At 38.5% G+C, this 16,712-nt stretch overlaps 1 protein-coding gene across 2 annotated transcripts; it reads left to right on the top strand.

The window, feature by feature from the left end:
- Positions 1-4,110: 4,110 nt before the first annotated feature.
- Positions 4,111-16,483, top strand: irf4a (interferon regulatory factor 4a). Of its 2 annotated transcripts, none has more exons than XM_084119861.1 (9): positions 4,111-4,247; positions 4,603-4,802; positions 6,053-6,239; positions 7,371-7,462; positions 8,247-8,403; positions 9,895-9,996; positions 10,230-10,625; positions 13,388-13,500; positions 15,159-16,483. In XM_084119861.1, exons 2-9 carry the CDS (start codon positions 4,605-4,607, stop codon positions 15,297-15,299), a joined length of 1,386 nt encoding a protein of 461 aa, XP_083975987.1. In that variant the 5' UTR covers positions 4,111-4,247; positions 4,603-4,604; the 3' UTR covers positions 15,300-16,483. The 2 variants fall into 2 exon arrangements, with proteins under 2 accessions (XP_083975987.1, XP_083975986.1); XM_084119860.1 differs by having other exon boundaries at positions 4,191-4,247; positions 4,535-4,802.
- Positions 16,484-16,712: the final 229 nt, after the last annotated feature.

Here is a 16,712-nt window from a genome sequence, read left to right on the forward strand (position 1 = left end):
GAGAACCACAGTCTATGGTGAGAAACGAGAAGTTTGAAGCTTACAGGCTTCCGTATGTCGACCGCCCGCAGCGTCTTCTGGGATTTTTAACGGTTTGATTCTCTCAGTCTGCATTCGATGCATCCTCGATACCAAGAACACGTCCTGGCACTTTCATGCGTCCCCTGTACTTGCGTTCTTGAGTATTGGAATAGAACTTCGATGATGACGAAGTACGAGAACACAAGGACGCGAGATCGCTGAAGAACGCATTGAGAAACAGCCATGTTAAACAATGCTAGTGACATGCTAATTAATGTTAACAGCATACTAAAACCTGTTAGCAACATGCTAATTCATGTTAACAACATGTTAAAATATGATAGCATCATGCTAATTTATGCTAACAACATGTTAAAACATTTTAGCAAAATGCTAATTAATGCTAACAACATGTCAAAACATGTTAACATCCTGTTAAATCATATTAGCAACATGATAAAACATGTTAGTAACATGTTAAAACATGTCAACAATGTGGTAATTCCATAGACTGTAAAAAATATGGACTTAGTGTCTGTGACGTCACCCGTATGTTTCTGAAGAGCAGTTTTGAAGCCCAAAGTGGGCGGAGCTGGCCGTCGCCATTTTGGCAGTCCCGGATAAATGAAAATGGGCAAAGAGGCGGATTAGCTGAGGTGACGTGACCCTAACAGACAGCAGACAAATGGCTAGTAGTGACGGCAGCGGCAATCCACCTGTCACTCAAGTGACCACGCCCTTAATTGTGCAGAATTTAAGGCTTAATATAATTTAAACGGATAAGTTATAAAAAATGCACCCCCCTCACAGTTGTCATGAAGGGCAAAATTAGCCAAAGTCTATAGACCAAAGCCTATAGACCAAAACCACTTTTTGCACCAGGCTGTAAACATATTTTATGCTGTAGATTTTTGAACATGGGGGGGGGGGGGGGGGGGGTATATGGGATTGACTCTCTTTTTGAGCCTGTCTCTAGCGGCCAGTCGATGAATTGCAGTTTAAGTCCTTTCTGTGTTGGATTCAAGAGAGAGACACGAACCCTGAAGGTTGCTTGGCAGTGGCGGAGCCAGAGGGGGGTCCGGGGTGGCACTGGACACCCCTGACATGCGATTGGCCACCCCGGGTGCCACCCCAAAATTTTATTTGCTACTGGCAGTTGCTGATGCTGATTTAAAAAAAAAAAAAATTACGTTCGCCGGCAGCGCGGCGCGCGCGCAGTTTTCAAACGGACGAGCAGAGGACGAGAGATGGTTGCAAGATACCGAACTTCACCGAATAAGAAAACATCATATTTGAAGTAAGTTTTTAAGGTTTAGCATCAGGGTGGTTTGCTCCGAATAGCCTACATTAGGCCTAATACACGCATATGCAGTACCTTGCCGTGTGTACGTTACAGTATACAAATGTTCTAGCTAATGTGAGGATAGGAGATCAAAACGCAGGCAAAGAAGAGCAGAAACAAGTGATATCATAATGCGATCACTATAGGACTATGAAGCTTTATGGGTGTAGGGTGTTGATGGAGTCGATCTACTGTGTTTTGATCATCATTATGAATCTGATCTAGATGTAGTCTTTGATAAAAATGCGATTTTCTCAGCTTTTTGCTCATGTTGCTTTTTATGAAACTTGCCAACATTCAAGTGTTGATAAAAAAAGACGCACAAAGCTAGAATAAAACAATTTTTTGTCTGTCCATTCTTTTGGTAGCCTATGTTCAGATATTCATACAACAAAATATTCTGGGTTGCCATGAAATTGTGAAAATTACCAAAAACACCATTTTTTTTATAGGCTACTGCGAGAAAGAGTTAAGATAAAAATGTTGGTAATTGGATGATGATTAGAATATAAATATGATTGGAATCATATTTTAAATTTGTCATATTTTTGAACAGGGTCAATTAAACATGAAAAGAAAGGGAGAGATATCAGAGTACTTTTTAAATAAGCACAAACATAGTCCAGTCATTTTATGAAAAAAGGTTGAACAAATCGCAACAGAAGCAAACTCAAATAATTTTGTATCCTCAATATGTCCTGAGTAAGGAAAAAAAGTCTAGAAGAATCCCATTAGGGGAAAGTTTCGAAAACTGTTTCTGGGGATTCACTTTTTATTTTACCTTTTGTCCTTTGCATTCTCCTTACCATTGTCTCCTGTTCTTCCCTCAGACTCGTCCCCCAGAAACAGTCCCAAACCCAATCTCTTGCTTCTGTTGAGTTTGCTTCTGTTGCAATTTGTTCAAGGTTGACCCCCATTTTGGCTTAAAATGACTAACAGGCAGATCAGGTGCAAACAGACCCCAGCCCTTGCATCACCACTGGCTAGTCAGAGTCAGTGTGGTCAGACTTCAGGACCAGCAACAGGTCAGAGCATCTACCAGACACAGGCAGTCAATCAAATACCCAATTCAGGAATTTAAGTTGAGATGATTTTGCCAGATTAAAAGGATAGTTCACCCAAAAATGAACACAAAAAAAATAATTATATTTAGAAAGAATAATTATAAATTATTATAAAGAAAGAATTATGTTGTATTAAATCTTCCTAGGATAAGATTTTATATTGATGGGCAATACAATTGTTTACATTTTTCAAGTACAATTAAAAAAAAACAGGGTTTTTTTGTAAATGTGAGTTTTTTTGTAAATAAACGCAGCAGTACATAACAGACACATGCTACGGTATCTTATCTCCTTGGTGCTTAAGCTTTGTTTTCTGCAAATATTTTGAATGTTCAACACTTATAGACACAAACAGAGTGACCCAATTCCTTCCATAAGCTTTTCCACTGTGTGTGTGTGTGTGTGTACTGTGTACCCCCGAAAGTAGCAGTGGCCACCCCCTGGCCACCCCATGTATAAAACTCTAGTTCCGCCACTGTTGCTTGGGTAATTCATGCTAGAAACAATGCTGTCCCAAACTTCAATTTCAACAATTCAATTCAAACTTTGAGCCTATGAAAGTTATTTCAAACTTTCAAACAAGGCTTTTTCAAGGCAAATTCAGAGTTTGTTTAAGAACTTTGCTCATCTTAATGGGGTTATTATTTAATATTTCCATTAATTATATGTACATTTCAAACACTGCTTTCATTAAAACCTACAGGTTGAGTGAAATCATTCAATTTGATTTCAGTGTTTCTATCATGACATATCTTCAATATGGGCAATTAAATATGTAAATATTCATATGCCTGTATATGTCACAGAATAATTTTACCTTACAAATGAATCTCTTTTACTGGTATTCTACGTTGTCTGTCATCTGTTATTCAGTTAGTATCAGCTAAATTGTCAAAATCACATTTTAAATAGAGTAGTTGATTTAGTATTTTACATTGACACACAAATATACACTAAAGTGTCAATTGTGTGTGTGTGTATGAGTATTAATAAGTATTATATAAAAAGCCATTTATACATTCATTCATATGCATCTTACCCGTCTTTTTATATTTTAAATTTTGTGCTATAACAACTAAATTGGCAAATGTTCCTATTTATTTTCTATAAAACACATTGGTTGATACATAATCATCCAGAACCTGCTAAAACTATATCTAAATATGCTACAGTTTAGAAGTAACATGTTGTTTCGCGACAGCAGGTGGCGGCATTTTCAACACTCGCAACACGTTGATAGCAGATTTGAAATGACTTGATATGAAACGCTTGATGAACTTCATATAGCCTACATATCGTAATGATTTGCTTTATATTATTTGGGGGGTTAAAATGACCTCGAGCAGTGTACGACTCTGTGTCTTTCTATAAGTGTTTTGAAAAGTCACAATTACTTTGCCATTAGTCTCTTTTGACGGGACACACTCTCTGAGATAACAGGTCTTGTTCCGTGACTGCGACGACTGTGAATTTCCTCAAATAAACCTTGATAAACAAACATCAAACACCAGGATAATTCTGATGACGAGTGCTGGGAGATTTTCTGGCATATTTTATCGAAATTATTTTTGTTCCATCGTGTGTGTGTATATCTGTGTGTCTCGGACGAGGGATTTCCCGTATGTTGGATGTTTATTGCGGTTGTGTCGTGTTTCTCTGAAGTCTTCAACTCTTAATGTTGCTGAGGGAGAAACACTTCCACGTAACGCTCCACCCATCTCTCCACCTAGTGCACTTTACATTATTTAAACACCTTCCTCTGACATGACTTGAGAAGTGTCGGCTGTGAAAGTGAAGTCAAGCTGTCTGCATTCACTAAGGTAAGACTTGTTGAGCCTTGATCAGCCTAAATGAGCTGAATGCGACTTGATTTTAAAAATAAAATGATAAAAATGTAGCCTGTGTATTTATGATGCATATGCTTCACACTTATTATATATATATATATATATATATATATATATATATGCATGTGTGTAGCCTATTGATTTGCATGAAGCTTCATTCTTTTTATACTTCTAGATGCTTTTTTATAGCCTACAACAGTGTCTGGTGGTTTCACCTGAACGCCTACATTAGAGTAGTTATTATTTTGTTTGTTATTAAGGAATATGCATGCATGAACTCATCTGAAACACTCTTCTGCTCACTGCATGTGCACCTGCTCCCGGACAGACATGAACTTAGATGGGGACTGCAGCATGTCAGTCAGTTGTGGGAATGGCAAACTTAGACAGTGGCTCATCGATCAGATTGACAGCGGGGAGTATCCCGGCTTGGTTTGGGAAAATGACGAGAAAAGTATTTTCAGGATTCCCTGGAAACACGCGGGGAAGCAGGACTACAATCGCGATGAGGACGCGGCGCTCTTCAAGGTGATTGATGATGAAGATGATGAGGATGTCACTGTAAAAAATATATATTATCAATAAGTTATGACAACATATGTTTTGCATTGCATTAACTCATCAAATTAAGATGAGTAATTTTCAACTTAAGTTATACAAGATTCAACTCATTTTAGCCAAATTTAAGCTGTAATGACTTAAACATCCAAGTTGATTGTACTTAAAAATTGAAGGCAGTTTTATTCAGTTTCAGACCTTATTCAAGTCTGAGTAGTTATCAAACCAAGTTGTCTTTTAAACTCACTTTTTTTCCAAGCAAGACAAGACAGACAGAAGTTGGTTAGCTTCTAAATGATACGCAACAATAGATCTAGTGTTGAAAATGAAGAGAGAAGTGGTTGCAAACATTAGATAATGCCTATAGTTAATGTGATGGGACACTTGTGTGAACGTGAGAAGAACTGACTTAATACGTCCACTAAAAACACCATCTGATCCAAAGTCAACATGCAAAACATGATGAAGAAAAGTGTCGTTTGTTCTGAGAAAAACGCATTTGTTTGCAGCCACATGGTTTGATATTTTGTTATCTGATGCGATGCATCCATGCACCTCTAAGTGGCTTCAGTGTCCACATACGTTCTGGGGCAACTGTATAATGTATAGGCATTATTATAATAGTAAATACATAAAGGCACATTTTTGACAGTGTCTGTAATACATTTTTTAGGCTGTTTTTATTTTATTTTACTTTTTTAAAATCATATTCAGTCCAACTTTAATCCAAGGTCACATAGTTACACATTACTACATGTACTTGCTATAGTAATAACAGTAAATTATGTAGTTAATTACAATTATGTAATTAAACAAGTAGTTAATTAATATTACTCAGTACTTATGTAAGTACGTCAGCTTAAAATAAAGTGTATTTTGTAGGATGATTCATGTCAGTCAGAGAAGATGCTTTAGTTTTGCACTGAGCTGAAAAAGCCCATTGAATGGCTGGATTGGCACAGTGTTTTTTTTAGAAACAACAGCATTGACAGTTCAATCAATCAAATATACTAAGTATGCAGCATTTTATTAATTTCCTTATTATATTATTATCATTAATAAAAATCGTAATGACTATCCATTCCTACATTCATCGTCTCTGATATACATTATATACGGGGTTCCTATCTGTTCATAATTGGTAGATGTGAGCATTAAAGTTCTCCTTCTTCATGGCTTTTTCTCATCTCATCTTATCTTCATGGTTGTTGTTGTTGTAGGCTTGGGCTCTGTTCAAAGGCAAATACAGGGAAGGCTTGGACAAACCAGACCCTCCAACATGGAAGACGAGACTCCGCTGTGCCCTGAACAAAAGCAATGACTTCGATGAACTGGTGGAGCGAAGCCAATTAGACATATCCGATCCTTACAAGGTCTACAGGATAATACCAGAAGGAGCAAAGAGAGGTAATTTCCATATTTGGATGCTTGTTTTCTCTTGTTTCAAGAATAGAAGGTCTTTTATTACCAATTTATTGGTTGCCTTCTAATGCACTTTTTGGTAATAGGAAGTCACCTATTTAAAGGGTGCAGTTTTTGGTCTTGGTTTGATGCATTGAAACTCACCAGCTCTTTCTGAAAAGTAAGCACAATTTTGAGCAGAGCTAATTTGCCACACGGATGCTCTGCATTCACATTCAATATTGCTTCTTGCCTTCAGTATGTGTAGCAGGAAGCTAAGAGGAAGCCGCTAAATGTGCTAAAATCCCTCAAGCTTTTTATAGAGAGCTTCGGTTACCAAGTGCACAGCGCTAAGCAACAAAATCACCCCTCAGACCTTGCATAACTCAAGCTTGTGCTTTTGAGAGGTTGGGTCAAGACCATGAAGACATCTGGTTGGACCCTAAAATATCCAAGTATTTTGTGCAAGAACAATAATTTCATAAAAGGTGACATAAAAAATAGATTCACACCTAGTTGCTATTCTTAGAGCTTGTGAAGTACCTGTGAAGTAGAGGCAAGATTTGAACTGGAAGAGAATGTGCATCTTTGAGTAAATGCTTAAGTAGATATACACATTTAAAATGTACAGATCAATGTCCAGAAAAGCTTCTGTTCAAACGAGAAATGCATCAACACAGGAAGGAATTCTGCATCTGTGGTAATTCATAACTATTTTACATCTTGGCGAATTGGTTCAAATTCATACAAAATCGCTAACTTATAAAATTGTTTTCTCATGAGATCGGGTTGGCTGTTTAACAGCTTTCCGAAATCTATGCTTGCTTTCTGGTCGAGCAAACCAAAATAAAACTCAACATGAAATAGAAGTTGTGATAGTAGGACAGGGCTTGATTTTGTCAGTGGGGAATTGATTGGACGGTTGTGGTTTGCTATTGGCTGATCTCATGTGAGTGACAGGTTGCCCCGCCCTCATCATCAGAGAAGAGAAGGGGGGGGGGGGGGGGGAGTTATTCTTATTCAAGATCACAATGAGAGATAAAGAAAAAATAACGTTTTGTGGCTTGAGATTGATAAACATTGTTGTGCAGTTATTCTCTGCGAAGGGTATGAAGAGCTGTTATTTTTGCATTTTAGGCTCTAAGGCCAGTAGTATGGAGGACAACACGGCACACGTGACTCCTATTAGTTATCCCATGCATTCTCCTTATCCACCGCTACAGCCTCAGGTAAGATGCCATGATGTCACACTTTTCTCAAATTATTAATATCCATGGCAGACGTCTCATGTGAAGAGATATTTCCTATCGTATTCAGTGTCCTGTTAGCATTGCATCTACATCAACTACATTTACATCTACTTATATTTTCCTAGCAGACGCTTTCCAAGTGAAACTGTTATTTTAGTATCATTGAGATACTGTTAATATTTAAAATGAGCTCTTTTTTATTGTTTTAGTTACAATTTTAGTAATTTCTTTTGTAAGTTTTGTTATTTTTAATATTATTATGTTTTTATAATAAGTCTATTTTTATATCAGTAGTTTTAGTTAAATTAGTGCGCCAAGTTTTTGTTATGTTTTTGTAATGGTTTTAGTTTTAGCTCTTGTTTTGTTTTACTATTATAACCCTGAAGTGAAAGTGCACAATCAACCCTGCTGAAAAGACCAGCTGGTTCAAGGCTGCGTTTCTCAAAAGAATCGTGAGCTACTGTAAGTTGATCATAGAGACGCCATTGGTGGCAATGATTCTACGATATACTTAGGCTTACGATGCTTTTGGGAAACGCAGCCCAGACTGGTTATTGCTGGTGAACCAGCATAGCCATATGAAACATGACTGGTAAAGCTGGTTGCCCAAGTAAATCTCGTTAAGAACTCTAATAGCCATTCCTGCACACTGGCATCCCATGCTGGGTACCAGTATCCAAAACTAAACCTATGCTGGTGACCATGTTGTTTTTCTAGTAGTCTAGTGATAAAGACTCAAAAACCTCCCCATTGTCTCCTGCAGATCCCAGGATACATGCTCCCCCAGGAGAGGCGCGATTGGAGGGAATATAGTGCAGACCAGCCTCATGCCCAGACGCCTCACGCGGAGTTACCGTACGGCCAGTGTCCGTATCCCTCGACTCGCTCCTTATCCTGGCATGCATCGCCCTGTGACAACGGTAACGGCTTCCAGCTTCTACAATACTACAAAATGAGTTGACGACATCAAAGGGATAGTTCACCAAAAATGAAAATTCTGTCATTCACTCACCCTCATGTCGTTCCAAACCCATAAGACTATCGTTCATCTTCGGAACACAAATGAATATTTTTTTGATGAAATATTAGAGCTCTCTGTCCCTCCATTGACAGTCTACGCAACTACCACTTTGATGCTTCAAAAAGTTAATGAAGATATTGTGAAAGTTATACATATGAATTAAGTGGTTTAATTCAGAAAATTTTCTTCAACTTTACACATCAGTTGTGGAAAACGGAAGCTCAAGCATGTTTGCTTGACGTGTGAGAACCAGTGAGGTTCACTCTCGTGTTACACAGCACATTTGATCTTCCGCAAGAACCCGTTAAGTTCATTCTCGCGCGTTAGTTGAGCTTCTGTTTAAGTTTGCTGATCAATGTTTATATGTGAATAAAAGCCTAAATTAAATCTGTTCATCATATAAAGTGACTGAGTCTCTTCAGAAAATTTGGACTAAATCGCTCAATTCATATGGATTAGTTTCACGATCTGTTTATGAACTTTTTGAAGCGTCAAAGTGGTAGTTGCGTAGACTGTCAATGGAGGGACAGAAATCTCTCAGATTTCATCAAAAATGTCTTCATTTGTGTTCTGAAGATGAACGAAAGTCTTACAGGTTTGGAACGACATGAGGGAGAGTAATTTTTGGGTGAACTTATTCTTGGTGCTAGAAGCTCTCTCTTGTTCTCTTGTTCCTGTAACTTTAAAAAGAAAGAGGAAATCCATATTTATGATACATATTATCGTCTGTATTAAAGGTTATTTATTAATGTCTCTTCTCACTCTGCAAAACGGCAAACTCAAGGTGTACCAATAAATTTGCATCACAAATGCATCACTTCTGACTGTCTGCAACTCATTTTGTATTGGGAGTCTTGGTCTTGAGGACTCTCAAGATGACGCAAACAGTGCCTTGATCAAATCTCAAAATGTAGAGTCTTTGTCCAGATCTGGCTTTTATCATTACTTGTTTCAGGGATAATTTTACTAAAGTTGATAATTGTAATCACCATTACAGAATTTACAAGAACTGCATGGTGCTGAAATGCTACTTAACCTTAATAAAAAAAGGCTCTAAATTTTAAAATGAAGGTTGCCTGGTCCTTGGACTGACAAGTCTTGGTCTGGGTTTCTGATTTAGGCCTTGGTCTAGTCTTCATCTGTGCCTAGCAGGTCCAGTCGTGGTCTGGGTCTGCTCTCCATCCCTCTGACATTCAGAGACCTTTCAGAAATAACGTTTTCATAACTTAATGGGAACTTTAGAAAAATGTTCTTTTTGTTAGCTTTGATATTTTATATAATTAACGTTTTAGGCACTTTTGTCATCACAATGTATAATTATTTTTGATGGTGCTCTGATTAGTGTCAGCTGTGGTAAATTCAGCTATTTTAATGCTGGTACATTTTCCAGGATACCAGATATCTGGCTCCTTCTACACCTACTCACCGACAGAAACCCATCCAGTGGCAATGGACCCCAGTATGAGATCCGCTGAAGCCATGGCCATTTCAGGTAAATGAACATGACTCACGCACACACACACAGGGAGCATTATATGATGTTATTATAGGATTATATGCGATTTAGATTATAAAAAGGTTGGTATTGTGTATTGGGCCAATAAGCAACCACCTAGAAACCACATAAAACACTTAAATTGTGCATTGCAGCAAGTTTTGCTTAAAAAAAGTAAAACCAGTCACCATGACTATACTCTAAACCATTATATGTTTTGTCCTCCGTAGACTGTCGCCTGCACGTCTCGCTGTACTATCGGGAGTCACTTGTGAAGGAAGTGACCACCAGCAGCCCTGAAGGTTGTCGAATCTCGTCCTCCTCGTCCCCAGGATCCCCTTCGTCCCCTTCTTCTCCTTGCACAGAGGAAAGGCTCTATGGTGGGGCAGAGCCCGTGCTCTTTCCCTTCCCATACCCTCAGTCACAGCGGCGCGGCGCAGAGAAGCTGCCCAACATCTTGGAGCGTGGCGTTCTGCTGTGGCTGGCGCCGGACGGGCTGTACGCCAAGCGCCTGTGCCAAGGCAGGGTGTATTGGGAAGGTCCACTGGCACCGTATGCAGACAAGCCAAACAAGCTGGAGAAAGAGCAGACCTGCAAGCTGATGGACACGCAGCAGTTCCTGTCAGGTTAGTGGAGATTTCACTCTTCACTGCTATATTACTAGAGAAGTGCTTGGTTCTGACTTGAGTTCATGGTGTATTTTGAAGATCTCAGGCCAGTGGGGTTTTGTGTGTAGTCCAAGAATCAGTCCAGTTTGACTAAAGTCCCTTTAATTAAGATGCAGCTTGATTAGATCTTTTTGAACACAATTATCCGCTGTTAGATAATCATTTGTGTGATTGTTTGGGTTGGCGATGTGGCGCATATGCTTCCATGCATATCTAATTTATGTAACGTACAGAACGGATTTCTGTGTAATTCGTTCGCAAAATCATTCTTACACAAGCTATCACATTCAGTTTAATGCAACCATTTAAGGAATCACTACTGTGTGGATGATTCACAATGAATAAAATGTTGACACACTAGGGGAACAATTTTTTATTTTAAGAACTGTACACTGAAAGGTTCTTTGTGGAATCCAAAATGGTTCTTCTATGGCATCACTACAAAAAAACAACCTTTATAGTGTTATATTGAACCTTTTTGGGATAAAGAGCTCTTTAAGGCCCTGTTTGCACTAGTGCATCTCCGTTTTAAAATGCATAACTTTTGCTACAGTTATGCCTGGCGTCCACACTACTCCAGAGTTTTCGACTTTTGGAAACGCTGAAGACCCTGTTTTAGTTTGAAAACTCCGGGGTTGTGTTTCAGTGTAGACGGACCAAAACGGAGACTTATGAAAACGAAAGCATGGTTGCCTAGTGCCCACATTCGGATCATTGTGTATCCTTCCCTGATTCGTCAATCATATGACCATTACGCTACCGCAACACGACAATAACAGACCAGCCTCGACGACCATGGAAACAATAACATGGAGACGGAACTGCAAGCTTTGCTGATTTTGTTGTCCTTTTTATCAGCCATTGTGCAGTTAAACTCTGCATTTAATAATCCTGCAGCTGCCTACATGCGCAAGACTCTAGAGGCTAGCTATTATTAGAGCAATCAGCAACTGCTTACACTTGTTCAGTGTGCATTAATGCTCATGTGACATGCGTTTTCGGTCATGTAGTGTGGATGGAGATCTTTTCTGAAATGCAGTGGAAACACCAGTATGGACGAAAATCGTTTTCATTTTAAAACTTTGTGTTAAAATGGAAAAAGTGTAAACGGGGCCTAAAATTGAGTCAAGATCCCCTTTTGAACCTTTTTTTCTAAGAATGTAGCAATGCAATAGATCAAGGGTGTCCAATCGTGCTCCTGTAGGGCCACTGTCCTGCAGAAGTTCAGAGTAATTTAAACACTCCTGAACCATCTAATCAAGGTCTTGCTAGGCAGACTAGAAACTTCCAGGGAGGTGTGTTAAAGTAAGTTGGAGCTAAACTCTGCAGGACCTCCAGAACCGAGTTTGGTTCCTCTGAGAACCTTTTCACAGTGTGGAGAATATTCTAATAATATGAAGAACCTTTTTCCAGTAAAAAGAACCTTTTGTTCAGTGAAAAGGTTCTTCACAGAACCATCAATGCCAATAAAGAACCTTTATTTTTAAGAGTGTATGGGAAACAGTGCAACATAAATAATCTTTATCGGATGGCACTCCTTTCAGAGATGTTTGCCTATCTGTAGATATGCTGAAGAAGTGTTTTGATGTGTGAGCGTCTTTTAGCCCATATTCTTTTGTCATATCAGGGGAAAGGCCTGTCATTTAACTTGTGGCAGTTAAACGGTGTGTTCCTTAACCTATGCGTGCTCTGCCACAAGTCATGATTAGGTCTGTCTCTAATGTCACACTTTTCACTCGGTGCTTAACACTGTGGGATTTTCCAGCGAGTGCTCCTGACCATCACACACATTCATTCGGACTGCATCAGCACCTGCTAAAGTTCATTTGCATTTCAGCTTTCTACTAGTCATCAGTTTATGTGAACATGGGGGTCTAGTGTTCACATTATTGCTCATCAGGAGTTTTTTCATCTTTGATGGGAAGAGTAATGACTGTAAAGATGTCAAATGGCATTAAAATTACCCTTCAGTAAATTCAAACACTTTTGTACCACTTCATATTTTGTAAGGCATATAAAATGTTATTGTTGCTTAAATTACATTTTAAGCATTACGATTTTAATCAATTTGAAATCTTTTCAATCTGTCAGTACTATTATCGAAATCATATTCCACCCCATCACAATTGTTATTGCTGGATTAATATAAGACAAAAAAATCTCATTCTCATTACTGCAATTTGAAAAATTATTTAAATGAAAAATGTATGCATCATGGTTGTTTTACTGCCTTTTATTTATGCAAAAATGTTTTTTTCAGTTAAAAACAATTTTCACTCAGAAATTGTTAGTAAATTTCACAATTATTTCAAGGAAATGGCGAGTAACACATTGATTCAGTTGTGAAATCTTAAATAGTATTTTATTGTTGAACATACTCCAATAATGTTTGTTTTATTTACAAAACTTCATTTTTTTTACAGTGTATTATAGTAATATATAATGAGAATAACCTACTATTGATAAATAATTACAATAGTCAAAACATGCATTTCGGTAATGATAATTTAGTGGGGAAATTTTGACATAAAAAAAAATTCAAATGCAAAATAAGACAATAATCTCAATGATCCAAAATGGCTTCATGTTCTTCATGCTAAATATTTTTTTCTTTTGATAGTGGGATGAGCTTTTTTGTGTGAGATTCACCCTTAAATATGTGAAATTCGACTTTATTGTCTGTTTACTGATGATGTGATCTGTTGTTCTTCTCAATACAGAATTGCAGGGTTTCATTCACCACGGCCGCCCCATGCCGCGCTCTCAGGTGGTGCTGTGCTTTGGAGACGAGTTCCCGGACCCCCAGCGGCAGAGCAAAATGATCACAGCTCAGGTAAACCAGCCACCTCCATACTAATCCTAGCCAGTCCACAGCTTGATGTACCATGATTCATCACAGACAGCAACATAGTGTCTACCCAGATCCGGCCCACATCCGAAACACGTGGAATCCACATGTGCCAGATGTGGGCTGGATCTGGGCCGACACTATGTTGCGGTCTGGGATTTTAAATGTATTAGTGTGAACACAGTAGATGCATATTCTACAAACACTGTATTCAGACGTGTTATAAATACCTAGTTCAGTCATGAAACTCTTGAGGGTACAGGCTGGTCCTTTGAATTAAATCTGCAAGCACATCATTACCTCAGATTGGCCTCTGCTGATCCTGCAGCCAATGAGATTGCTTGCTCAACATTTAAATAGACTGGTTCAGTGTTTGCTGTGAGCTGGTCCTGCGGCGCTTTATCACAGTTTCTCTGAACCCCTCCACCTCCCCCAGCTCCACCTGCCTAGGTCTGCTACGGGATTTATGTATGCGTATTTATGCAGCAGCAGCATCATCATATCTTACATGCTCACAGCAGTGTGTCTTCGTATCTATTAATAATCAACAGCACAGCTGATCTAGTCTGCCAAGACCAAATACATTAACATTGCCATGCTAAAACTATTACGAGAGTTGTCATGATTGAAATAATCATAATTCACCAACAGTGAGGAACATACCTAGATGTGATGTTTAGAATGAAATGTCAGCATCATCTTGGTAACTGTAGAGAACAAAATTGCTTTATGATGCATAAGATTTACAGGACGTCTCAATTTGATGAGAAGGAAGATCTGCAATAGAGTGCAACTTTAGAGTGCAACTTTTTTTTAAATATATATAATCATGTTTAACAGCATAATTTGTGGTGAAAGCTGCATTAGCCATGATGCTGTATAGAAAATTCCATCAATCAGAGAGTCGTGACAAGCAAACCGGCCAAAAGAGCTCTTATGCTGTTCGCAATACTTCAGGGGATTGTAGTTCTTTACCTCACTAAAGCCAGTTCACACCAAGAGCGATAACAATAAAGATAACTATAATGATATCTGTATTAGTGTCCACATCAGCGGACGATAACAATCTGTTTATCCTATGGCCCCGATCACACCTAACGTGTTTTTCAGGTTCGAAAACGTGAGGTGCGCAACAGTGCGCTGTGTTTTTTATGTTGCCAGGCAACCACTGAAACAGCTGTCCTGTCAGTCAAGTAAACGTCAAATCAGCCTTTTATTAACTTTATTTACTTTCTGTTAACATTGTGGTAGTTACGGTTACGGTAAGGCGTGCTTGCACATGTAACATACATGAAATAACCCCCATAGCAGATCTAGACAGGTGGAGCTGGGGAAGGTGGAGGGTTTCTGAAAGCTCACTGCATAATGCTACCAGCAACACACCAGTATTTGAATGTTGGCCCGCAGCTCATTGGCCTCTGATGCAACAGCAACCAATCAGCTGTGCTATGTAGATAATAATGTGATCTCTACCGAATGAGTTAAAGACCTATCAGCCTGCGCCATCTAGAGTTTCATGCCAGAACTAAGAATAGCTGTGGTGTGAAATCTGCTATTCTTTCCATCTGGTGTATAGACAGAGTGTCACTCCAAACCAACGTGTCTGATGAGATCTGTTGAACATGTCTTGTCTTGTTTCACAGGTGGAGCCCATGTTTGCCAGGCAGCTCCTGTATTTTGCAGGCCAGACCAACGGTCACTACTTGCGCGGATACGAGCTTCAGAGTCAAGGTGCTTTACCTGTAGAAGAGTATCAGAGGAGCATCCAACACTTGCAAGAGTAACCGTCACATAAAAGAGCTCATGTTCCTGGAGCCTGCCAAATGGAGGATCATTAACATGGTAATGAAGACTTGAAATCGTATTGCAATTGCCTGACCAAGTACCCACTTTCACATCCCAAAAGCTACCATGCGCATCTAAACAGTTCTTCGGACACAATGAACATATTGTAATTTTCATGATGATCGAAGTTGCTGGTAAATTATGTCTCAATATACTGTGCGGTCCAAAAGTCTGAGAACACATGGAAAATATGAGATTCTTGGTCAGATGTCTTATGTTCAAAATATGATCATCAGCTTTTGTTCATGTCGGCTGTGAAAGCGAAAGAACAAAATGCTATAAGACAAGTTCAACTTTTCACTCAAATCATCATGCTTTTGTAGTGAAACATGTTGTATTAAATTAGAAAAGATGAAGCAGGTTTTAGTGGACCCAAGACTTTTGGACCCCACTGGACTTCTAAATGTTTAATATGGACATTTCAGAAAGAAGTTTACCAAAAGTAACAACTACAAATGTAACTATTTTTCTCTCAAAATATAATAAGAATTGTTTGTTAGTGGGTCAAATATTTTTGATAAATTGCTGTATATTTGCATAGATTTTCTTTTTCCAGTCTGTATTACACTGCTTTCCTAACACAATTCTCTATTTTTCTCATTGTTTTTAACTCGGCAACATGTGAGTATTTATATTGCATGCATGTAGGTGTCTAAATGCAAAGCCGAATGTACTGTATAGGTGTATAGATATCTTGAATGTAATCAAAGTAATTATTTCTCTGAATGGCATCTGACAAGAAGTTATATAATGCTAAATACTAAGAAACAGTTTGTGGTTGTGTGTGTGTGTGTGTGTGTGTGTGTGTGTGTGTGTGTGTGATTGTTATCTGCCTTCGAGTAAAGATCTAAGTTGCAAATGTTATCAATTCAAGATCTGCTTGTGTATGTGTGTGTGTGAGAGAAAGAGAGAGAGTGTGTGTCGCACGAGAGCAGGTATCTGCCCACAAAACTGTGATGAGGTCAGATGTGTGTGAATGAAAGAGGCATGAAGAGAAAAACCTTTTAAATTTTCTTGTTTCCAGCTTTAACTGTTTTTATTGTCTTTTTGTTGTTGTTTTGTCTATTTGATTTCAAATCTGGATGTTTTTTTTAAGTCAAATAAAGATATTTTTCGTATTATCCTCCTGTATATTGTTTGCTTCTTCTTGGCGTCAAAAATTTTGCAGAATGTTGAAATTTTTTGTTCACACTCACGGTTATCTATGAGCTCGCTAATAAGAATAAATCTTCTTGAGAATCCAGGGGCGGTTCTAGGGACAGTGGATATGTGGATATTTGGGTATTTAGCCCAAACTGAAAAGTATTCAAAGCGATTTAAGGGAATACAAAAAAAGGAAAGGTCTTACTGTA

Source organism: Abramis brama (assembly GCF_963993115.1).
Source record: "Abramis brama genome assembly, chromosome: 7".
In the NCBI taxonomy this organism is placed as follows: Eukaryota; Metazoa; Chordata; class Actinopteri; order Cypriniformes; family Leuciscidae; genus Abramis; species Abramis brama.

Coding starts and splice junctions, on each gene's coding strand:
- irf4a (XM_084119860.1), top strand. CDS start 4,581: ATGTGCACCTGCTCCCGGACAGACATGAACTTAGATGGGGACTGCAGC. Junction 6,240..7,370: donor ACCAGAAGGAGCAAAGAGAG/GTAATTTCCATA, acceptor TTTGCATTTTAG/GCTCTAAGGCCAGTAGTATG. Junction 9,997..10,229: donor TGAAGCCATGGCCATTTCAG/GTAAATGAACAT, acceptor TGTCCTCCGTAG/ACTGTCGCCTGCACGTCTCG.